This window comes from Oryctolagus cuniculus, chromosome 16 (assembly GCF_964237555.1).
Source record: "Oryctolagus cuniculus chromosome 16, mOryCun1.1, whole genome shotgun sequence".
NCBI lineage: Eukaryota > Metazoa > Chordata > Mammalia > Lagomorpha > Leporidae > Oryctolagus > Oryctolagus cuniculus.
Window position 1 is genome coordinate 13,456,772 of NC_091447.1, and position 24,062 is coordinate 13,480,833.

Consider the following 24,062-nt stretch of genomic DNA (forward strand, 5'->3'; position numbering starts at 1 on the left):
CGCAGGAGAGCCAGGACAGCCAGACAGGAGGTGCACCTGCCTAGAGGGCAGCTTAGGCTGAACTCCGAGCCAGGGCTGACCCACCCAGGGCCGGGCTTTCTTTCCCTCGTCTGGAGGATCTTGTGAGACCCAGAAGGGGAACGCGCCCGCCGGCCAGCCCCCAGGACACCAGCTGGCCAGAGGCCACCCGCAGACCCGGGAGGTCCCGCTCCGCGGGAAAACAAACAGGCCTTAGCCAGGAAGCGAGAGGCCCCGGAAGGCAAGGTGAGCAAAGAAAGGCGAGGAGAAGGCGCGGCCGCCAAGGAGCCGGGTTCATTCAAACCCCGAGGCCGGCAAACCCCGCCTCCCCACGCCGCCGCCCGCTCAATCGCCGCGCGCCGCGGGTGTGCGCTCGTCCCGCCGGGAGCGGCTTGCAGCCGAGGGGGCGGCGGCAGAGGTGGCTGGGGCAGCCCCGCGCGGCGGATAGGCCCAGACTAGCGACACCCATTCCCCCTCCCCCTCGCTCAGCTCTACTCCCACTCGGCCCCGGCCACGCCCTGCCGCCACCGCCCCCTCGGGCTGCTTTCCGCCCAGCAGCCAGGCCGCGGCCGGGGGCGGGAAGGGAGGCGGTGCCTTCCGCCCGCGGCCGCCGGAAACTACAAGGGCCGACAGGCTTTGCGGCAGCGTCGCCCCGCCCCCTTTCTCCCACCACTCAGCGCGCGTCACCGATGCCTCAGCCAATGGAAGCCGAGCCGGGGAAAAAGGGCGCCCGGGTCCGGATGCGCCTCAGGAAAGCCATGCTCCCTGCGCGGGGGCAGCGGGCTCGCCGGCCGCGTGCCGAGTGGGCCGAGGGTCCGCGCGGGCGCCGCTCTCGCCTTGCCGGAGCGCTAGCCCCACTCCTCCTCTCAGGGGCCGGCGGCGGCGGCGGGTGGGATGCCGGCGCGGGCTTCTTGAGTGGCGGGCGCCGGGGAGTGAGTAGGGGGCGGGATATCCTGAGACAACAAGTTCGGCTGCATGGAGAGCCTGGCGGCAGCGCGCCTCAACTAAGAAGGCCGGGCGAGGCGAGGCGAGCGCGAGAGCGGCCCGGGGAGGCGAAGAAGCGCCGCCGAGCGCACAGCCCCGAGGAAAGGGGGTGGAGAGGGGGCGGCCCCCGCGCCCCGGCCCCCGGCAGGTCGGCGGCCAATCCGCTGGGGGAAGGGGTGGAGAGTCGGCGGCTCCGGCGGAGAGAGGCCGAGGGGGGTGGGGAGTCGGCCGCGCTCGCGCCGCCCTGGCCCCGCCTCCCGCCCGCGCCGCGCGCCGCCGCTGTCAATCAAGGGCGAGTCAGCCGGGCTCGGGCGGAGAGAGGAGCTGCTACGCCACAGCCCAGCGGCGGCCATTCGCGGAAAAAGAGGCAGAGCCTGTGCCAGCTACAGCCTCCTCCGAGCCTCGGCGGGCGGGCGGGACCGGCCTCTCCTCCCGCCTCGCCCCCACCCCCACCCACCTCGAGCCCAGTGTCTCCGGCGGAGGGTTCGTCCCCGTTCATGCGGGATGAGCGGTACGTATTCTCCACCCCCCTCGGGCTGCTTCGCCGCCTCCCGCCCGCCCCAGACCCCGCGCGCTGCGCCCCCTCCCCCGGGGGCCGCGAGATGCTGGCCGGGGAGGCGGCTCGCGTTTTGTCCCTGCGGTCGGGGCAGCCTCCTCCTGGCGTGTCGCTCCGGAGCCGCGGGGTCGGGTTTCCACAGCCACGTTTCGTGGCGCCCCCTCCTCCGCCGCCACCCCCCTGCCGGCGAGCGTGGATCGCGGCTTGGATGGAGATTAATGTCCGCGGGGAGGAGGGGACGGCGAATAATAATAATCCTAATAACCTGTTGTCGTGCGTTTGGGGGGGGGTTGCAGATCAGAAGAAGGAGGAGGAGGAGGAGGCGGCGGCGGCAGCGGCGGCGATGGCTACGGAAGGAGGGAAAACCTCTGAGCCAGAGAATAACAATAAAAAACCTAAAACCTCAGGCTCCCAGGTAAAGGCAGACGTGCGTAGATACGTGTGTGTGTGTGTGTATACATATTAAAAAAAATAAAATATGCATCGCAGAACGACAGGGGAGACAGCGAGTTCTGGCCCTTTAAATGCCCAGAAGTAAAGCACAGAATAAAAACATTGATCCGCTCCAAGCATCTTCTCTGAGAGTGAGCAACTTAAATGGTAGTTCACGACGGTCTCGCGCGTTTCAGGGCGCAGCGTTGCCTGACAATTACATCAGGAGCTCGGGCTGTCCCCCCCCTCCCGGGTGTGTGTTCCCAAGGGGTAGGGGAGAGTTCGGGAAATTGACACCTTGAGAAAGTTTCTTAGAGGTCTGCCTTGATTTAAAGGGTAGATTCTGCCTCCTTGTCCCTGGAGCTCTTGCCTACTCTTGTTCCCATTTGCTTTTGGATTTCTGCCGCTTCCCAAGTTCTGGTAGGGTAGAGCTGTCAAAGTACATACATACATACATACATACATAAATAAAATACCCCCTCCCAACTGCTGGTGTCCACTAAACCCACCCCCTTTTTTTCCCCCCCTTCTCCTCTGCCATCCTATTTTGGGTAGGACTCTCAGCCCTCTCCTCTGGCTTTACTGGCAGCTACTTGCAGCAAAATAGGGACTCCTGGTGAAAACCAAGCGACTGGACAGCAGCAGATTATTATAGACCCAAGCCAAGGACTGGTGCAGCTTCAGAATCAACCACAACAGCTAGAACTGGTCACCACGCAACTCGCTGGGAACGCCTGGCAACTTGTTGCTTCCACTCCACCCGCTTCAAAAGAGAATAACGTTTCTCAGCCCGCCTCTAGTTCGTCTAGTTCTTCCAGCAGTAATAACGGGAGTGCATCTCCTACAAAAGCCAAGTCAGGGAACTCTTCCGCCCCCGGTCAGTTTCAAGTCCTACAAGTGCAAAACCCAAGTGGTAGCGTCCAGTACCAAGTGATCCCACAGCTGCAGGCGGTGGAAGGGCAGCAAATTCAAATCAATCCAAGCAGTAGTTCATCTCTCCAGGATTTGCAGGGTCAAATTCAGCTCATTTCTGCAGGTAATAATCAAGCTATACTCACAGCTGCTAACAGGACAGCTTCCGGGAACATCCTTGCTCAAAACCTGGCCAACCAGACAGTTCCTGTCCAAATCAGACCTGGGGTTTCAATACCACTGCAATTACAGACCCTTCCCGGTACTCAGGCGCAAGTTGTAACAACCCTGCCAATTAACATTGGAGGAGTGACGTTGGCTTTGCCAGTGATCAATAATGTGACTGCTGGAGGAGGGACCGGGCAGGTGGGCCAGCCTGCCACGACTACCGACAGCGGGACTTCCAATGGGAATCAGTTAGCCTCCACCCCCACCACCACCACGGCTTCCGCCAGTACCATGCCAGAGTCTCCCTCCTCCTCGACCACCTGCACGACCACCGCCTCGACATCCCTGACGAGCAGTGACACCCTGGTGAGCTCGGCCGACACGGGCCAGTACGCAAGCACATCCGCCAGTAGTTCTGAACGCACCGTGGAAGACTCTCAGCCAGCGCCCACGGAGTCCGAAGCGCAGAGCTCCAGTCAGCTCCAGCCTAACGGAATACAGAATGCCCAGGATCAGCCCAACTCTCTCCAGCAGGTGCAGATCGTAGGCCAGCCCATCTTGCAGCAGATCCAGATCCAGCAGCCTCAGCAGCAGATCATCCAGGCTATTCCGCCACAGTCCTTTCAGCTGCAGTCAGGGCAGACGATTCAGACCATCCAGCAGCAGCCTCTGCAGAATGTTCAACTGCAAGCGGTCAACCCGACTCAGGTGCTTATCAGGGCTCCAACTTTAACACCTTCAGGGCAAATCAGTTGGCAAACTGTACAGGTTCAGAATATTCAGAGTCTCTCAAATTTGCAAGTGCAGAATGCTGGGTTATCCCAACAATTAACCATCACCCCAGTGTCTTCAAGTGGTGGCACAACTCTTGCCCAGATAGCTCCTGTGGCTGTTGCTGGTGCCCCAATAACTTTGAATACTGCCCAGCTCGCTTCAGTGCCTAACCTTCAGACAGTGAGCGTTGCCAACCTGGGTGCTGCAGGCGTTCAAGTGCAGGGAGTTCCAGTAACAATCACTAGTGTCGCAGGTAAGTCTTCTTTCCTGGCTTTTTCAGTGGTTTTGGTAATGATTGGTTAATTGCCTGTTCTCTGCCAACTCTTAGATTGGACATAGGCCTCTGAAGCAAGATAAGCTTATGGAATCAACAATGTAGATGGGAACATTGGACCCACAACCGTAACTCTGTAGTGACGTTAGCATTCGTTTTTATATTTTAAATGTGTTAGATCGTCTTTAACAGCTATCCTTTGGTGGGACAGAACTTTCTAATTAAGAGCCATAATTGCCTTTTGTAATTTTGAGATCATGTTTGAGCATATTTAAACTCCTGAGAGTTTGAGAATGATGGTTCTCATTGAGGGAAAGCTTGCATTCAGTTGGCCTGTGGTTGTGAGTCTGTTGAAGTTTTACTCCTGCTGTGTAGCAAGGCCAACTTTACATAGGAAGTTAATTCTTGGGTTTTAGTGTCTGGTCACCAGTGCTTTTGTGTTTTGTTACATTGGGTTGCTTTAGACCAGGTAATGATGCAGTCAAGCAAGAGAATTTCAAGTTGTAAATTGTTCAATTTTGTCTACTTTTCTGCTAATGTAAGGACTTGCTCATGATTTTTAAACAAATAATCCTGTTGTAAGATCATAGTCAAGTAAACCTTGTGGTCATTATGTTATCTGTAGGAGTTTAGTGTGAGGTTGGTGGAAGCAATCAAAGATGGAGGCAGTAAAATGCTACTGACTTGAATTAATTGTGGAGAGGTCATTTTCAGACCAGTTAGGAAAGCCGCTATCCGTGATGCATATAAACAGGTATTTCTCAGGTACCTGCAGAACCAGTCCCATTGAGTCGTTGCCGTCTTCTGGACCGGTCTTACTGTACCTCCTATCTTTTGTTTTCTGGTAATTAAACGTTTTTCATCAATGCTGGTTGGTGACATCCTAGTTGTGGTTTTAGTGCCTTTCGCACTTTCAGGCCTTGTTAAATATTTCTGTTTTGATCATCTTAGATGAATAAGCTTATCGCTTTTGAAAACTTTTATTGAAACACTTGTAGAAAACATTATGCTGGTGGTCCTCTTTTATGGTTAACACCTAAAGTAGATGTGTGTGTGTAAAATTGGAAATTGCAGAGCCTACTTGTTGTAGAGAACCAAGATTTTATATACATATATATATATACATACATGTATGTGTTAAATCTAGATACTACCTCCGCATCAGCCTTCTCCAGTAGAATGTCCAGTGACACTGAAAGTGTTCCCTCCGTGTCCTATCCACATCAGCCACTAGCTACATGTGGCTATGCACAGTTGAAATGTGGCTAGTGTAACTGACAAACCAAATTTTAAGTTTTAATTGAAGTGGCCACGTGCGGCTTGCGGCTGCCAGTACTGACAGCATAGTACTCTAGTCAGCGTTGTGAGTGTGGGTCCTTTTTCCACCTGTAGCTTAGCTGTCACAACACAGTTACACACATGTTTCTCTGGATTACAGTCCTTACCTTGCTTTGTTCCTACTCTTTCTAAACAATAAGAGTAACTGGGGTGTTGTCAGGAAAGTGTGTTGTTGGTGGCTTTGTTGACAGTTTGCATTGTTCACACACGTCTCATCCCGCCTGTTTAAGTTGGTGGACTGTGGTTAACTAAGAGAACTGAGTAATGTATAATTTAGGTTAGAGACAGTCGATTCTTCTGCCCTCAAACTGGTACCTGTTCGGATCCAGTGCCTGCCCCTGGAGAGGGGAAGCCAGTGTTCCGACCACCCACCTCAGAGTGCTGCAGTGTAAATGCGGGCTCCAGCTTCTGGAATCAGTTTTTGGTGCGTGGGGTTGAGGAATTTGCCTTTCAAACAGACTTTCCAGGTGATTCTAAAACTCACTGAAGTTTGAAAACCAAGTCTGGTCATCAGCAGTGACCCAGCAGGTGGGTGTTGAGCTCACCTGCCTCAGTGAATGGATGCAGCTTTTTAGCTTTTGTGTCACAAATATTTCATGAGGGAGCTGCCTGGTGCTGGGCACTCCTAGTCGATGTGGTTATTTTTTCATTTTCAGGGATTTGTTTGCTTTCTTTTTCTTTTTTCTTAAGAGTTTATATGCCTTATGGGGCTTCACTCAATGTGTGAGGAAATTTGAACTATACATAATTGAATTGTTTTCCCCTGAACCTAAAGACTTTTTAAATTTTGTTGTTGTTGAAGACTTAATGTTCTAATAGATACATGCAATAAATTTAACTTTAAGGATATTAAGGTTTTTTTTTGAAAATGTATTTGTTTGAAAGGCAGAGTTATACAGAGAGAGGGAGAGAGATCTATCCGCTGGTTCACTCCCCAAATGACTGCAAAGGCCAAGGCTGGGCCAGAGGAAGTCGAGAGCCAGGAACTGCATCAGGGTCTCCCTTGTGGGTGTCAAGAGCCCAAGCACTGGGGTCATCTTCCACTGCTTTCCCAGGTGCATTAGCAGGGAGCTGGTTGGGAAGTGGAGTGCTGGGACTTGAAACTGGTGCTCATGTGGGATGCCAGTGTTGCAGGTGGCTGCTTAACCTACTTTGTCACAGTGCAGGCCCCCATTGAATCATTTTTAAAAGACAGCTGTTTACAGAGACCGGAAGGGTAACTGTTTCTATAAGTCAGTGCAGTTAACGTAGGCCTGGCTTGCAGATTCTGCCCCCTTGCCTAGCACAGTGGGTGCCTAACGAGTACTTTGTTTGTGAAGATATGGAAGGGAGGTGATGGAGAACATCCCAGATTGGAGTTGGGAAGGGGATGATGAACATCCCAGAGCTGGGAAGGAGCTCTGCTCCCATACCTTTCTTTCAGCTTTGATCTTAGACACTGAGCGTGGGACACCAGGTCCTTTGCCGTCTTGAGAAGGGGCAGAATGAACAGTACTAAAACAAGTATAAAACGAGCCCTGGAAGTCTGCGTCAACTTTACTCTGTGTCCCTGTTCACTTTTGAGTACTTATTTCCTCGATTATTTCGTGTCTCCTCCTCTCCACTGTTCTGTGACACCCCCCCCCCCCCCCCGAATTGTTTAATTTATGGGAAAAATTTTGCTCCTTATTCACAACAAGTGTTACCAGGGTTTGACAGAGCCATTAGCTTTGACAGAAAGTAGTGGATAGCTCAAGGATTGGAAACTGAACTTCTCACCAGCCATCCCCATGTGCTCGTCAGGAGGTAGAGGAGGAGTGGATGGTGTGGACAGAAAGAGCAAAGCAGCCCTCCACGGCAGATCCAGCGAAACCACCTGCTCAGCTGGGGAGCCTTGTACTTGCTTTGTGAAATGCGAATGCCAGGGACCACCTAGGGAAAACCTCTTTCCTTGGCAGTGCAGTTTGCATAATATGTTTCTGTGCTTTGCTCTCAGCTGCAAATCCCAAGTTCTAGGTGGAGCATCTAGCATTTAACTAGTCAGAACTCTAGTGGGATCCAAGGACATGTACCCTCTGCATACTTTTTGTTTTCTTGTTGGGCTTCTGAATTTGAAGGAAAAGTGGAAGCTTTATTTTAAGTACAATGGTAACCAGTTGTGCTCTGGCGTAACTGAGTGAGGTGACTGGAGAAAGATCTGTGTTCGGATGTGCACTCCAGTAGCTGAAAGCTGTGCTACAGTGATTTCAGGATCTGCTTCTCCTCGGTGAAAGGATTTAGAGCTCACAGGGACCATTGAGATCGAAATCTGTAATTAACTTGCAGCGGTCATCACTTTCACTTACTGGCGACTGCAGTCATCACATACAGTAACTGATCCTGCCATAGGCCTTTTGCTGGATGAATTAATATTTCCTTGTCAATTTCAGTGGAAAGGAACGTTTTATACTAGTTCTTCCACATAGGAAGTTCAGATTTGATATGGCATGTTGCTGAGCCTTTAAGACCTCAGGTCTCTGGAAACATGGGAATGTATAGGAATGGGAGGGCCAAAACTTGACTATTGGTTAAAAATAATAATAAAAAAGGAGGGCCCAAGAAAATGCTTGAAATTCATGCTTAACTAAAAAACAGAAATCCGGTGAATCAACTTCTAACACCTACCATTTTTCTAGACCTACTAAAAGAAAATTGTCTTGAGGCTTAATACAAATAAGCTTTTCTTTTATCATATATGTTCTATTAATTTGGATTTTCCATCTAACTTTCTTAAAACAATGTGTCTGTGTATACACGTATACTCTTATGTTTGGTTATTTCTTTTTCTTTTTTTTTCCAGAGAAGTCAGGTTTACTCTTGTGATTTTATTTTCCTAAAATTGAATACTATTCATTATAGATTAGAATTCACAATGAGAACTTTGTATCTTGCAGCCTATAAAATGACTTAGGCTCTGAAATGGCAAGGTGGTCTTAGCCATTAGCTGGTTTTTTTCATAGGTGATGAAAAGTATTCAATGCAGAGCCACATTAATTTTCATCTTTTTCTTTTTTCTTTTTTGAGTCACATTAATTTTTCAAAAGGGCATCTTTTAGAAGGGATTTCAGGATAGAAGAGCAAGGGAAAGTAGAGTTTTAATCATCTGCTTTTCAATTTCTGAATCAGGGAACAAGTACTAAAGAATACTGAGGTAGGCATAGAAAACAAGTTGAAGAGAACATAGTTTGATCAAGAAGGGAGACAGGGAAAGATACTGCTGGTTAAATTTTGTAGAAATACCAGATCTACAAAATGGTAGAGGTTCTGTTGAAAAGGATCTTGGAGATTGTGGCTTACATGTGCACTTTCATACTCTTCTGATCCTAGATAGGATTGGATGTCATTTGCTACCTAATCATTGAGCAAATTGTGATAAGGAAAACCAAGTGAGCCATACATTGCATAGATAGAGAAAGGCTTAATGAAATTGTTACTAAGATAACTTAAGAAATACTCAAGGGGCCTGTGCTGTCGCATAGCCGATAAAAGCCTCCACCTGCAGTGCCAGCATCCCATATGGGTGTTGATTCAAGTCTAGGCTGCTCCATTTCCGATCCAGCTCTCTGCCATGGCCTGGGAAAGCAGAAGATGGCCCAAGCCCTTAGGCCTCTGTATCCATGTGGGAGACCCGGAAGAAGCTCCTGGATTCGGATTGGCCCAGCTCCAGCCATTGTGGCCATTTGAGGAGTGAACCAGCGGATGGAAGACCTCTCTCTAACTCTGACTTTCAAATAGGATAAATAAATCTTCAAAAAAAAAAAAAAAAAATTTCAAGCCTTTCCCCCCACCCTCATTTCTGAGCCCTATTTTAGAAATGAACAGAGGCCAGAAGAGTTGAATGACTTTCTCATGTTTTGTGGAAAGCAGAGGTTGGAATCTTGGCTTCTGTTCCAGTTTTTACTTTATTGTTTCTGTATTGGTTATCCAGATCTTTTGCTAGTAAATAAGTGACCATAGCTAAAGTTTAGTGATGGGAGAGAGAGAGACCCTACTTGAGTCTGTCCTTCCCAGATCGACTGACTTCCCAGAAGTCCCTGTCTTCACTGCATATTCAGTGCTTGTCTACTAGGTATGATATGGCTGAAGAAAAGCTTTTTGTTCTGCTCATTGAATTCAATAGTGCAATTTGATGGTATGCTTTTTTTTAATTGTCTTGAAAGAGCAATTTCATAATCAATATTAGTAAATTCTACATATAGGTAAGAAGGTCCTCAGATCAAGATATATTGTATCTTTTCTCAAACTAGTTAGAAAAGGATTTTTTTTTTAAATGAAACCTGTGGAAGAAGAAAGCAAATACTTCTTGTTTACTATATATCAGGTACTGAGCTAGGTATGTTTATATTGTCTTATTAAACTTCTCTGTATCCATGTAAGGTATATATTGTGTCCATTTTACAGACTGTCTCACTGAGCTGTAATTTCTTTAGGAAAATCTGCCCCCCAGTAAATGGGAGAGCCAAGGTTTAAAGTCATGTTTGGTTCCAGTGCTATTATTCACACTATACCTGAGGCTGTAGGATAACAACACAGATAAAGGCCGTTTTCTTCTGATAGGCATACTCAAGTCCTTTAAACGGGAGGTGATTTTGAAAGTTGAAACACTGATTGTGCAGTTAAGGTCTCTTCCGGCTCTAACATCTGTGGCACTGACAGACAGTTATGACCCAAAGTACTGAAAGAGGTGATAAATAGGAAGAAGTGTGGTTTCTTGGGGGCCCCACATGTTGCTCAGATTTTAAAATACTGTATGTGGATGGTAGAGGGGTATAGGACTATGAAACAACAAAAAAAGCATCCAGCCTGACATTCTAAGAAACATGTTAGCAAAGCGGAAACACAGTAAAGTATAAAGTCATTTTGAACAATTGGTAGAGCTTTAAATAAAAGCAAGAGACACTCTCATTGCTTGAGCTAAACTGTCTAATGTTGAGAGAGGACAGAGAAAAGGCAGAGCTTCCCGCTCTGCTCCTGTCCACCACCAAGCAAAGTGCAATTTCAGCCGAGATGACCAGTGCTGGAACTCGCCCTGAAATATTTGTTCAGTGCAACTGAGGAGATAGAGGACATTGAGTTGCTTTTTGGAACTCAGCTTGATACACATGAGTGCTATCCTAGGGTCAAAAGGAACTTCAGATTTAGTTTCAGGCTGTTATCCATAACTTAAAAATCATACAGCTTGGGAAAGTACCAGAAAATTGAGTATGAATAAATGCAGTAATTTTTCAAAACATACTAAACTTCAGACCACTGAGCTTGACAACTTTTTTTTTTTTTTTTGGACAGGCAGAGTGGATAGTGAGAGAGAGAGACAGAAAGGTCTTCCTTTTGCCGTTGGTTCACCCTCCAATGACCGCCATGGCTGGCGCGCTGCGGCCGGCGCACCGCGCTGATCCAAAGGCTGGAGCCAGGTGCTTCTCCTGGTCTCCCATGCGGGTGCAGGGCCCAAGGACTTGGGCCATCCTCCACTGCCTTCCCCGGCCACAGCAGAGAGCTGGCCTGGAAGAGGGGCAACTGGGACAGAATCCGGCGCCCCGACCGGGACTAGGACCCGGTGTGCCAGCACTGCTAGGTGGAGGATTAACCTATTGAGCCGCGGCGCCGGCCGATAACTATTTTTTTAAGATTTATTTGTTTGAAGGGCAGAGTTACAGAGAGGCAGAGGCAGAGAGAGGTCTTCCATCTGCTGGTTCACTCTCCAAATGGTTTCAATGGCCAGAGCTGCCCTGATCTGAAGCCAGGAGCCAGGAGCTTCTTCCAGCCCAAGGACTTGGACCATCCTCTGCTGCTTTCCCAGGCTATAGCAGAGAACTGAATCGGAAGTGGAGCAGTCGGAACTCAAACCAACGCACATATGGGATGCCGGCACTGTAGGTGGTGGCTTTCCCACTATGCCACAAGGCCGGCCCCAGTAACTATTCTTAAAGTCCTTGAATGAATTATGAAATGATTGGCCCCTATTCATTTAAAAAATAATTCAGGGGTGATTGGAAGCCAGATGGGTTCACTTGGAAACTAGTTCATATCTTCTCTCTTCTGGGCTTCCAAATGGGTATACAAAGGAAATAATGTTAATACAATGAGTATTTTTAATACAGTGTACCTTGATTTTGGTTTTTGTAGGCATGATTTCTTTAAAGGTTTTGTGGCTGGTTGCACAGTTTTATAAAGTGTTAGTTAATCTTTCACCTCAGTGGTGAACTCTGGTAATATGGTATTACATATCTATCCTTGCTGTAGTGTTAGCATTTTTATTTTCAAATACTAGGTTGAAGGATGGCTTTATTTAAGAATTCAAAGATGAGACAAATCTGGAAGACTATGCTAATATGATAGGAGATAGGATTGAGATTCAGAGTGAATTTTTTTTCAAGATTTAGTTATTTAAAAGAGAGAGAAGAGGGAGAGAAAAGAAGGGAGACGGGGGAGAGGGAGAGAGAGAGAAAGAGGGAGATCAGTCTTCTCTCTGCTAGTTCACTCCCTAAATAGGGCTGTGCCAGGCTGAAGCCAGGAGCTTGGGTGCGGGGCCCCATCCTCCACTGCTTTCTCAGGCACATTAGCAGGGAGCTAGATTGGAAGTGGAGCAGCTAGGACTCCAACCGACACCCATATGGGATGCTGGTGGCTTAATTTGCTGGACTATGGCACCAGCTCCCAAAGTGATTCTTAATAGGCTGGACTGGTGAGTCCAAAAGCATAACAGCTAAGACCCACAACTTATAGTGGGAGGAATTCTATACCTACAGTATGAGAGACCTGAGTCAGCTGCAGATCTTATGAAGGTGATTTGGGATTTGGTAACTTCACAGGAATTTAGAGTTGAGTAAAACTCCCTTCTGTACTTGGTGCGTGTCAGGCCACTTATGCAAAGCTGTGCAGTCTGGGTGCCATGTTGCAGCTGGGCCATTGACAAATGGCAAGTGAACATACCACCAGTGCCCAAGGATGAAGAGGGGGGAATGTTACCCATTAGCGATAATTGAAGAGTGGGGATTTGCATTGTTTAAAAAAAGAGAAATTGTGACAGCTGTCTTTAGATATGTGAAGTTTTGTGTGTTGTTTTTTTTCTGTCTTGTTTCTTAACTTAAAGTGTTTTGTTTGGCCTTGGGAAAAGTGCACCTACACACACATGCACCCCAGCTGGAGCTGTGCGATAAGGGAGTGATTGGTTTCATTAGGAAGCGACCACCCTGTCATTAAAGATTTCACTTCATCTGGCAGAGCCTGGGGACTACAGAAGGGCTTCTTGTTGACTAGACACACTGTGAGTCTCCTAATTCTGAAACTTAACGATTCTCTGAATATTTGCGTATGTGGTCCTGCCAACAGAAGGTCAGAATCCTCTATACATCTTAATGTGATTAAGTGTTCAGAGATGGGGGAAGGACTTGAGAGTGATGTGTTTCGTTTTCCTTATAGCAGCAGTTTAACTAGAATGGATTCTACCTAACAGTGTAACCCTTCATAATATAATCCTGGTTTTCGTTGTTTGTACTGACTGCTCTTGGGCGCTGTTTTTCCGTCGCTCGCTCTTTGACATAGTGAATACTGCAGCATTAGAGCCTCACACAGACTTCAGTGCCCAATATTGAATTGTTGATTTACATACTTTGTCTCAGTAGCTCTTGGCGGTGATTGGGTTTCGGCTACTGTCACTGTAGTATGAAGGAGTTAGAAAATGCTAGGGAAATTGAGGCTGCTAGCACATACAGAAAGCACACACAGCTTTGAATCTGCTGATTTCCCCTGTGGAGTGGGCAGGTCCAGTGTGTCTTTGTTTTTGTTTCAAAATGTCTAGCACAAGGGAGTTTTTAAAAAATGTGTGAGACTCAACTTTTGAATAGAAAGAATGGAAATTCAGATATGTGGAGGTTCTTTTTTACTCAGAGATGGTGCTAAAAGTTTGGGAGGTGAGAGGCAGTCAGGCTCCATCAGAGCTGTGGGTCAATTAATAGGTTTATTAATAGGTTATTACAGACATACAGCTTAGGCTCCTGGAGCACAGGACCAGGAATTAAAGCTCTCATACCTGTGCCTCTTGCTGCCCTCCTTCCCTCTTCCACTCTGTGCAAACTTTATAATTGCAGCTTCATGCCTTTGTTCATTTGTAAAATTGTGATATTAATTCCTTTCCTCTTTACTTCCTAGCATGGTGAAGATCAAATAAAATAATATGTGTATAAAAAGTCTTTGAATGTTATAATGAAAACTATATAGCTGAAAGTCACAAGACTACATAGTGGCACCCACTTAAAGAATGAAAAGTTGTATATTAGGAGAACAAGCTGTTTTACCTATGGGCAGTAGCATGAGCTGTAGGTTAGAAGTAAGGTGGAAGTTTGTGTAAGTGAAATATCAGAAAGTGTTGGTGCAGTGCAGCTAAGGCTGTGGGGGGAGAGCCATGTCTACAGGTGGAGAAGCAGCAGTGTGTTTCGACTTAGGAAGAGTTAGATGTCAGCCATGTGGTTAGCCTCTGTTCAATTCTGGAAGTACTAACCTATCTTAAAAGGGTGCTTACGTTGGGGAGAGAAGGCTACCTGCGTGGGACAGTTGTGTGGCCACTGCTCTGCGTGTAACAGAGTACTGTGCAAGTCCTGGGCTTTGAAATACAGAAAATGAGGATGAGTGCTCAGTGACAGGTGAGATCAGCATATTGCAGCAAACAAGGAGGGCTTTCCGTGACGGAGGCGGCTTGAAGTGGGCCTCAGAGATTGGTTGGGAAAGTGGACATTTGAGAGTTTAGGGGTGCAGAAGTCAAATGTGGAGATGTCTGAGCCTGGCTGCTGGATAGGGACATTTTAACATCTTTAAAATTGAAATGCTTTATAGACAAGCACCAAGCCCACTCCTGCAGGCTTGCAGCTGACAGAAGGAGTGGGGAGCTCTCTTGTGTGTACTTCGTGGAGGCCCAGGGTCTCACAGAGCAGTGCAGCACGTGCTGAATGAACCTGTGACTCCTGCTGTCGCCAGAGGTGTGTGTTTATTGCATTGTTTCCTAACATTTTGTTCAAAGAAGAGATTCTGCAAAACTAATGATAAAAATATGTAAGAAATCGGAGTGTGGTGCACATCAGGAATTGAATGGAGCTATTTATGATACCCAGGATATTAGGGTGCTTCTCTGTAGATGTAAAAATGTGGGAAAGTTAGAAATGGGGAGTCTGGTTACAAGATGTGTTGGAGTAATTAGTCATGAATTCACAGTGGCCTTTAGAGTAGGCTGTAACAGTGAAGTTAAGTGGTGCTAAATAGAAAAAAAAAGGTTGTTGAGCTACTCTTTTTGTTTTTAAAGGTTTGTTTGAACAGCAGAGTGAGAGAAGGAGAGGGGGGAAAGAGAGAGAGAGGAGAGAGAGGGAGACAGGGAGAGAGACTTCCATCTTCCAGTTCACTCCCCAATTGGGTGTAGCTGAAGCCAGGAGCCAAGAGCTCCATCTCAGTCTCTCCTGTGAATGGCAGGGGCCCATGTCCTTAGGCAGTCTTCTTTGACTGCTTTCCCAGGCACTTCAGCAGGAAGCTGCAACCAGTACCCATATGGAGTGCTGGCCTTGCAGGTGGCAGCTGTACCCGCTATAACACAATGCTGGCCCCCTGAGCTGCTTTTTAGTATCCAGAATGTTGACATGAAAGCAATGGGCAAGGCTTAGGTCAAAACTTCAGCTTGGTTAGTTCCCCCACCTGACTCTGTCATGCACAGGGCAGGCCTGAAGAAGTCAGGAATGAAACGAGTGAGGCCTGTTTTGTACCCCCACAGGGTACATGGTCAGTTGCAGTGGATGTATTATTTTTTTTTAAGACATACTTGTTGCATTTTAACATCTTTAAAATTGAAATGTGTTTTATAGTCATAGGCATGTCATAGTTTAATGACAGTTGTGTTTTTTTTTGTTTTGTTTTGTTTTGTTTTGTTATTTTTTTGGTATGGTCACTTGCATCCAAGACTCAATGAGATACGATGTACATGTGGCTAAATTACCCTGTGGCGTATGGTTTATAAAAGCTGTGAGTGAAGTGTTACAGGAACCTAGAGGAAAGAGGAAGCAGTTCTGCTTGTAGGGTCCTGGGAATGTTTTAAGGAGGGAGTAACCAACTTGCTGAGGCTGAAAGGGTGACTGAAAGTTTGCCAGGTTAGAAGGAGGAGAAGGCCATTGGAAATTATGTTGGATTTCACATACAATTTCAAATTTCAGTTAGTGTTGCCTAATACAGAATTCAGACACAGATCAAGGAATATTATTTTATATTAAAAACTGGGATGTAAACTCATGTAAGTACAGCCTGTATCGTCCTCCCTTCCTGTCATCTTTCTCACATGTTGGTGCCCATGGCTCAGTTTGTATAGTCCTGATATTGAACTAAGAGAAAGTACAGAGATGGAGAACTTGGTTTCAAAGAAGAAAGGGGTGGATAGATGCTTGGAATAGATTCAGGGTATATATATATTTAAAGGACTGAGAGCTTATGATCCCAAACAGTGGTTAGTAAAGAGGAATAAAGTGCATTTCCCTCTGGTTACCTCTTATGTTTTCGTAGACAGTTGTAGCCAAGGATGAATGTTTGCAGTGAGGGGAGTTTTTTGGCAAAATTGAAGGTATGGCAAGTTCACGGTTGTTTCAGCTGCTCTGAAGTTACTGTGTAGATGCCTCCTAACGGGGCCAGGCAGAAGGAGTTTAGTACAGTTCTGTAAATATTGAGTCAAGTCACCATAGCTTTTTGTTCACAGAAGCGGAGCTGCTTTTGCACAGGAGTGTAGGAGCCAGATAGTGATCTGTGCTGTGGTAAGTGGGTGCCTGTGCCTGGCGTGGGTCTGGGGGTGGGGGTGGAGAATCCTGTTGGGGTAGAGTTGCGAATGTCTGTCAAGCAGTTGAGCGGGAAGAGGGAAGTGGGAAAGACTACATGAACATGACAACCAGCATGAACTGGAGTTATAAAGGAAAAATAAGTACTTAAGTGGTTTATAAATCCTGTTTTTTCAGATATATATATATATTTCAGATATATCAGTCTACATACAAACCAATTGGAGATGTAAATATTTGGCAGGGATATGTCATAAATACAGTAAACTCATCACATCTTGTTGACGAAGTTTGATGAAATATTAGTGATTTTATTTATATAGCTTTATCAAGTTAACACATATTTTTACTTTCAGAATTTCTCTCACCTGTGTCTTCTTTGGGAGGATGTCAGTACCTGTATTGATTTTAATGATAGGCCAGGCAAATGGTTTTCATAACTTTTTAAAATTTTATTTTATTTGAAAGATTTGAAAGGCAGAGTTACAGAGAGAGAGAGAGAGAGAGACAGGCAGAGAGGGAGGAGGACAGGGAGAGAGAGAGAGAGAGAGAGAGCAAGAGAGGCAGGCAGGCAGGCAGAGAGGGAGGAGGACAGGGAGAGAGATCTATCCATTGGTTCTCTCCTCAAATGGCCATAAGGATCAGGGTTGGCCCAGGCCAAAGCCAGGAGCCAAGAGCCAGGAGCTTCATCTCTGTCTCCCATGTGGGTGGCAGGGATCCAAGGTCTTGGGCCATCTTCTGCTGCTTTCCCAGGTGCATTAGCAGGGAGTTGAATCAAGTGAAGCAGCTGGGACACGAACTGGTGCCCACATGAGATGCTGGCACTGCAGATGGCAGCTTTATCCACTATACCACAGCACTGGTCCCTTTCATAACTCTTTGATAGACTTCCATCGATTCATGGACTCTCCACTGGCAGACTGCATCCATGGATTCAGTCAGCAGATAGACAGCAAGCATCTGTATTATGTCATTTGATGTGTCTGATAAAAGGTTGATGTCTTGGGACTGAACTCCCACTTCCATAATGTTCAAATGGAAAAAAAATCATGTGGTTTTTGTTTTGTTTTCATGAATGGAACAAAAAGTAGGAGGGTACTAACTTCTTAACCCCTATGATGGTTTTCTATTTTGGCTGACATTTATTGCACGTTTATAGTATGTCAGGTAATGTGTGTTTCACTCTATACACGAGTGCATTTACTCTTGAGAACTCACTCTAAGGTAAGTGTCGGCCGTAATCTCTGCTTGCTGTGTGAAAACTGAGGCCTTGAGTGGGAAACTTTGGAGCCCAGGTCTAAACCCATTCTTCCTCTGGGTCTCTAGCCTTTAGCTATTACCACATAGAGTTTATGACTGTTTACTCCCCATATACTGTAGAGTTTGTTTCCCATGATCATGACAGAAGTAACTCATTTTCTGTATCTCATACGGCAGACACTATGTATAAGCTCTCACTGAGCTTTTTGCAATCTGACAAGGGAAGTGATGGTGGTGACCTAAGATGTATGGAAGAGGAAACCAAGGCTGTCGGGTTAATTTGTATGGCCAAGGGTAGGGAGCCAGTAAATAAAATTTGTAAGGCCAGTTTGGGGGACAGAACTGTGACTACCTTAACTGTGAGGCAACCCTGCTTTAAGTGTTTGTGCTGATAGAACTCTGATGCAGTCAGCAGGACATGGGGGTCCTGTGTCTTCAGCTGAGCTTGCTGGTTCTTGTCTTCCGTTGGGGCTACAGGATGCATATTCCACAGTGGGAACACAGTAAAAAAGATTTTCTCACCTTGAAACCCTGTTGACTGGGGATTTGAGGGCAGTAAGGACATTGCCTTGATTAAATATGTGTGTACTGCAGACCAATTATGACTGAATTTTTCAAAACATATTCTAAAAATATAAGCCACAGAGGAGGAGCCTTATATTTCATTTTCATTAATAGTTGTAACACCCAAGAAAGTATATACTTTCTCATTCTATTTCATGACTTGCCTCTTGATCAAGATGTGACATGTAATTTATGCTCAAATAGTAATTTTTGTTCAGTTCCTGAACAAAAGAAATGACTTTAAGAATGACTTTAAGAAATGACCCAATGAGGGCTGGCGCTGTGGTGCAATAGGTTAATCCTCTGCCTGCAGTGCTGACATACCATATGGGCACCAGTTCTAGTCCTGGCTGCTCCAGTTCCAATCCAGCTCTCTGCTATGGCCTGGGAAAGCAGTAGAAGATGGCTCAAGTACTTGGGTCCTTGCACCCACATAGGAGACCGGGGGTAAGCTCCTGGCTCCTGGCTTCGGATTGGTGCAGCTCTGGCCATTGTGGCCCTTTGAGGAGTGAACCAGTGGAGGGAAGACCTCTCTCTCTCTTTCTCTGTCTCTACCTCTCTCTGTAACTCTACCTCTCAAATAAACAAATAAAAATCTTTTTTTTTTTTTAAAAAAAAGATAGAAAACCCAAAGACCCTAAGAATTATGTGATGGAACTGGTGTTCTCTAGAAAATCCTGCATGTCATATTTTCATTAGCTCATCTGACAGTCTTGGTACTGTGAGTTTATTATTATTATTATTATTTTTAGTGAATAAGTACTAAACAAGCACTATTCAACATGTGGCACTGTAAGTAAGATACTGTTCTAGGTGCTGGGGAAACACTGTTCATGGGGACTATACTCATACTTTGTTCTTTGTGGGTTATGTTTTATCTTGACCTTAGGTTACTGCCTGAATATGAGAAAACCTAGAAAGCTTGAATGATTTGCCCACAGCTATAGAATTAATACACAGGGATGTTGGGGAAAGAACCCAGGTCTGGCTTCAAAAGTCTTCTTGCTATTTCATAGTAAATTGAGCCAAGGAAATCACAGTTTCCTTGATAAGTTTTAACAGGATTTTTTTTTCTGGGTGAACATTTGGCACAGCAGTTAAGACATAGCTTGGGATGTCCACATCCCTAACCAGGTTCAAGTCCCAGCTCTTTTTTCCCATTCCAGCTTCCTGCTGCTACACACCCTGGGAAGCAGCAGTGGTGACCCTAGTGCTTGGGTTCCTGCCTTCCATGTGCAAGACAAGATTGAGTTCCAGGCTTCTGGCTTTGGCTTGGCCCAACCCTTGCTGTTTTGGACATTTGGGGAGTGAAGCAGCAGATGGAAGATTCTCTTTCTTTAAATAAAAATTAATAAAACATTTTAAAAAAGATTTTCTCATTTTTTTCTTAGTCTACTGAAGAAAATTTAAAACCAATTAACATTGTACAGAAGATTCATTCATAGTTTACAGGAATGGGATAAATTTAATTTAGCCCTTCTTTCCAAATGTGTGATTGAGTTCATTTCATGTATCTTTCAAGTTTGTGTATACAAATGTATGCAGGCATGTATGTGTGTACGTATTTACATATATGCATGTATGTACTCATTAGAAACAGAGTAAAGACAGGGATTATACTGAATGCTTTTTTAAAAAAATATTTATTTGAAAGAGTTACACAGAGAAGGAGAGGCAGAGAGAGAGAGAGAGGGAGAGAGAAAGAGAGAGAGGGGTCTTCCATCCGCTGGTTCACTCCCCAATTGGCCCTCCGATCTGAAGCCAGGAGCCAGGAGCTTCCTCTGGGTCTCCCATTCAGATGTAGGGGCCCAAGGACTTGGGCCATCTTTTACTGCTTTCCCAGGCTATAGCGGAGAGCTGGATCGGAAGTGGAGCAGTTGGGTCTGGAACTGGTGCCCTATGGGATGCTGGCACTGCAGGTGGTAGCTTTACCTGCTGTGCCACAGCACCAGCCCCTCAATGCTTATTGATCACTGTCCTTGTTCTCCCAGGGCTACTCTGTTAATTAGGAATACTAACCCATTTGGGGGTATTTCTTAAAACCTAGCACACCTCTCCACATTCCCACACTTAGCCTTTGCTGCAGGAAAAATGGATGGTTGAAACCAAGGCATTGTTAAAGCTATCAGTGCTGCTTTCTTTATTTTTTATTTATTTGACAGGTAGAGTTATAGACAGTGAGAGAGAGACAGAGAGAAAGGTCTTCCTTCCTTTGGTTTATTCCCCTAATGGCCGCTACGGCCGGCGCTGTGCCAATCCGAAGCCAGGAGCCAGGTGCTTCCTCCTGGTGTCCCATGCGGGTGCAGGCGCCCAAGCACCTGGGCCATCCTCCACTGCCCTCCTGGGCCACAGAGGAGAGCTGGACTGCAAGAGGAGCAACTGGGACTAGAACCTGGCACCCATATGGGATGCCGGTGCCACAGGCGGAGGATTAACCTAGTGCGCCACCGCACTGGCCCCTACAGTTGTCAGTGCTTCTAAAAGAATACTTCGGCAACTATGGGAACTAGTAGAGATAACTGTGTATCATTTTCAAACAAAAGGCTACCATGTTTCATTTGATAAGCAGTTTGTGATGAGCAGAAGTAAGCAACATATTTAAGAAAATTGCTCTGTGCCGGGTATCAGGTTGTCTCTACTACTGAACTGTTGTGTGACCTTTGGGAGTGGGGTCTTTTTTTTTTTTTTTTTCATTTTTAACAGCAAAATCCTGTTGTGGGTTTATGTGTCTGAGTGTTGTTCAGTGGAATAGTTGAGGCATTTTCATTTAGTGTTACAAGTCTATAATTTTAAGCACAAGTGTCTAGAAACCAAATTGAGCTTAATTCTGTTTCAGTGAGCCCAGGGGAAAACTCAGAAAAAACGTAATTTACTAATATTGCTAGTTTTAAAATCAAATTGATTACTTTTTGGAGTTAAACTATAAATGAAATGTTTGCAAAAATACAAGATTTGGGGGATTTTTTTTTTTTTTTTTGGTGCAAATTCTTGAAGATAATTAATGCCATTAAAGCAGTTCCATTTCCAGGTTTGGATCATTATTAAGGATTCACAGAATTCTTGAGTAAATGATTCATTCAGTGGTATCTTTCTAACTAGGCACATGCTCAGCTTTCAGCAATAGCAAAGATGAGCGTCAGGGCGCTAAACCCCTGGGCATTTAGATTGCCATCTGTGGCCTCATCTGAGTGCTAGAATGCCCTTGCCAGTGGATACAGACCTTGCACAAGGCTGCCCAGAGACCAGCTGCCCTGAGGAGCCAGGGAGTGTGCTTGCATGGGCCTGCCCTGTAGTTTCTGGGCAGCACAGCCCTGTGGTAGGAAATATTGTCACCGTCACTCTGCAGAGAGCCCTCCTGTCCAGTGTCACCTCCTAACCTTGCCAGGAGGCAGCCCTTGAACTTCAGCTCGAAGACTTTGCCGTAGTCCTTGCTGTCTTACTGCTCTGTGATTTTTTTTTTGGAAACCATCATATTAACCCAACAAGCCATTTTATTGCCCTAGCACCTTATGATTTGAGCCTCTGGTCAGCCTGGCTCAGGGACAAGAGTTTGTGAGATCTGGAAATGTACATGTGGAATGTTAGGTCTGTCTGTGTCTGAGTTTCAAAGGAGAAAACCTTTTGCCGCTTACTTTAGAAGGTGAGGAGTAGGGCCGCCGATGTGTGGTTTGAGAGGTCTTGGAAAGTGGTGGTGTCTCCTGCTGGACCTGTGCGCTGCTCTGCACGGAGAGCTTCGTGTTGGTGTCCAGCTGCTCCCATGGCCAGAAAGCACTTCCTTAAGGGCTAGGTTGCTTTAAAGTCAAGGGATACGTTTACAGATTAAAAAATGATAAAACATCAATTTTAAGAGGAATTTAAGTTTAAAATTTATTTTCAATTGACAGTGTTGTGAATTTATCAGGTACAGTATGACATTTTGAAGTATTTAACATTAGTCTGGTTAAACCTAGCTAATTACCAAATGTGTTACCCTACATAGTTTTCACTTTTGTGGTGGAGAACATTGACCATTTACCAGTCATTCTGTAAAAGCAGTTTAAATATAATAAATGCTTAAATTTCATTTTGTTAATTAAATTTATAATATGAAGCACCTTTTAAAACTATTTAATAATACCCACGGTAACTAAGAAATAAAATCACTGTTTTGGAAATCATGTCTTAGGAAGGTAATATGAGGTCTTGCATACTACTGTTACACAGAAGTTACAAAATTGTCTTCAAGTGTCACTTATAAGTGCTTTGGGTAAAAACCTGTGCTTCATTGCCTTTAAGAATCCAACATCCTTTCCAGTATAATATTACCCCTCACTTGTTGCAGTAAAGGTCACTGAGCAAATAGTCCTCAGCAGTTAGGAAGAGCTAACTGTTTGTCTCTACATCATAATCCTATCGATTATGATGAGTAAGTTTACTCATGGTGTTGGTAAAAATAGCAGTGGACAAGAGTCAAGACCTGGGTTCCATTCCCTCTTCTGCCGGTTCCTGTCCATGATGTGGGGATGTCCTTGAGCTTTCTCCAGCTTCCAGCACAAACACCTGTTAAGTGAACACAACAAACCGCCCTCCAGCCAGTGTTTTTTTTTGAGGATTAAATGGAGTATTACATTTGAAAATATTTTGTAAATGCCAAAGCACTAAAGAGATGCAAACTATTATTAATTATTATAAGCTTACTGTTATTCTTTTCTTCTGAATTATTGTATGTATTTTTAGCATTTTTGTAGTCTTATTTTCAATTACATGTTCATTTTTGTATCTGTAACATATAGTGAGGGCAGAGCTGGTATATAACGAGTGCCATGGAAATATATGTTACTTAGTATGATTGGATGTATTACCCATATATTTTATTTTATGCATTCCAGTGCATTGCTGCCTGGAACCTTGCTCATGTGGAGGAGCTGTCCCTCCTAGGGTGAGTGAGTTCCCAGCCAGTGATAACAGATAGCTGTCCTGTAAGCATGCTGTCCCATTCAGAGCACCCAATCCAGAGCCCACACCCCAGCCACCTCCATTTGAAGCTCTCCTACTTGAGGCTCCCTTCCCTAATCACCCTACTGGGGGGGGGGATACCAGTCAGGGACCACCAGTATTCCCCAGAGCCCTCCCAGATTCTTAAACCAGCCGGTCCTCAGCCTGCCCTCAGTCCTCAGCCTGCTTTCTTGCCTTGCTGGTACTTCCTGTAGAGACCACAAAAAAGCCTCTTGCCCTTCTGCCTACTGTTCGCATTGCTTCCCCGTAGGTTCCTCCATCCTCCACTTCCACAGCATGCTGAGCTCCTCCTCTTGGGAACTAGGAGTTACAAAGTGTCTTCCATTTCAATCAATTTTTTATTAGTATGCTATGTTTTAAAATATTTGTTTTGTCAACGATCTTTATGTAAAAGAATATTATCATTAAGAAATAATGTTAAATATTATTAGATTTTAAAGTTTTCTCTGAAGCAACTTAGAGATTTAGAATGGTGTTGAGATAGATATGTTTGTGTGCACAGGTAAATATGTATGTATTTGTATGTATGTGTATATACAAAGGTATTTCAACAGGTTCTTGGAAAATGGAATTAAAAGCTTAAGTTTTGTTTTGGCGCAACAAAATTTCACAATAGGCATTTTCCATGAACTTCGTGTGTGTGTATATAAATGTAAACATTGTTGGAAAATGGTAAAGATTATGATATCCAACCACCTTTACAGGATCATCTGTGGTTCAACTTTCTTAATTTACTCATGGAAAAAAAACCAAAGAAATAGATATGTAGTTGACTCAAATCACACCTTCAGTAGTTGGCAAAGCCAGGATAACCCAAGTCTTCCTCATTGAGGCTTAAATAGAAATTTAAGTGTTGTAAGCTTTTTATTAGGAAGAAAATTACAGGTAAGGTTTTCTTGCTTCTCTTCTTTCTCAAGGGAATAAGGTCGTAGAGTTAATTTTGTTTTCTCCTGTCCCAAGTGGTGGTAATTTG

General features: G+C 45.4%; 1 protein-coding gene across 2 annotated transcripts in view; it reads left to right on the forward strand.

Moving 5' to 3' along the window:
• The first annotated feature begins 1,264 nt into the window (after nucleotides 1–1,264).
• Nucleotides 1,265–24,062, forward strand: part of SP4 (Sp4 transcription factor) — an 88,368-nt gene continuing 65,570 nt past the window's right edge. For both annotated transcript variants that reach the window (XM_008261509.4, XM_008261511.4), the window contains exons 1-3: nucleotides 1,265–1,513; nucleotides 1,855–1,973; nucleotides 2,546–4,097. In XM_008261509.4, the coding sequence (XP_008259731.1) occupies nucleotides 1,507–1,513; nucleotides 1,855–1,973; nucleotides 2,546–4,097 (1,678 nt within the window). In that variant the 5' untranslated portion in view covers nucleotides 1,265–1,506. The remainder of the gene's footprint in view (nucleotides 1,514–1,854; nucleotides 1,974–2,545; nucleotides 4,098–24,062) is intronic.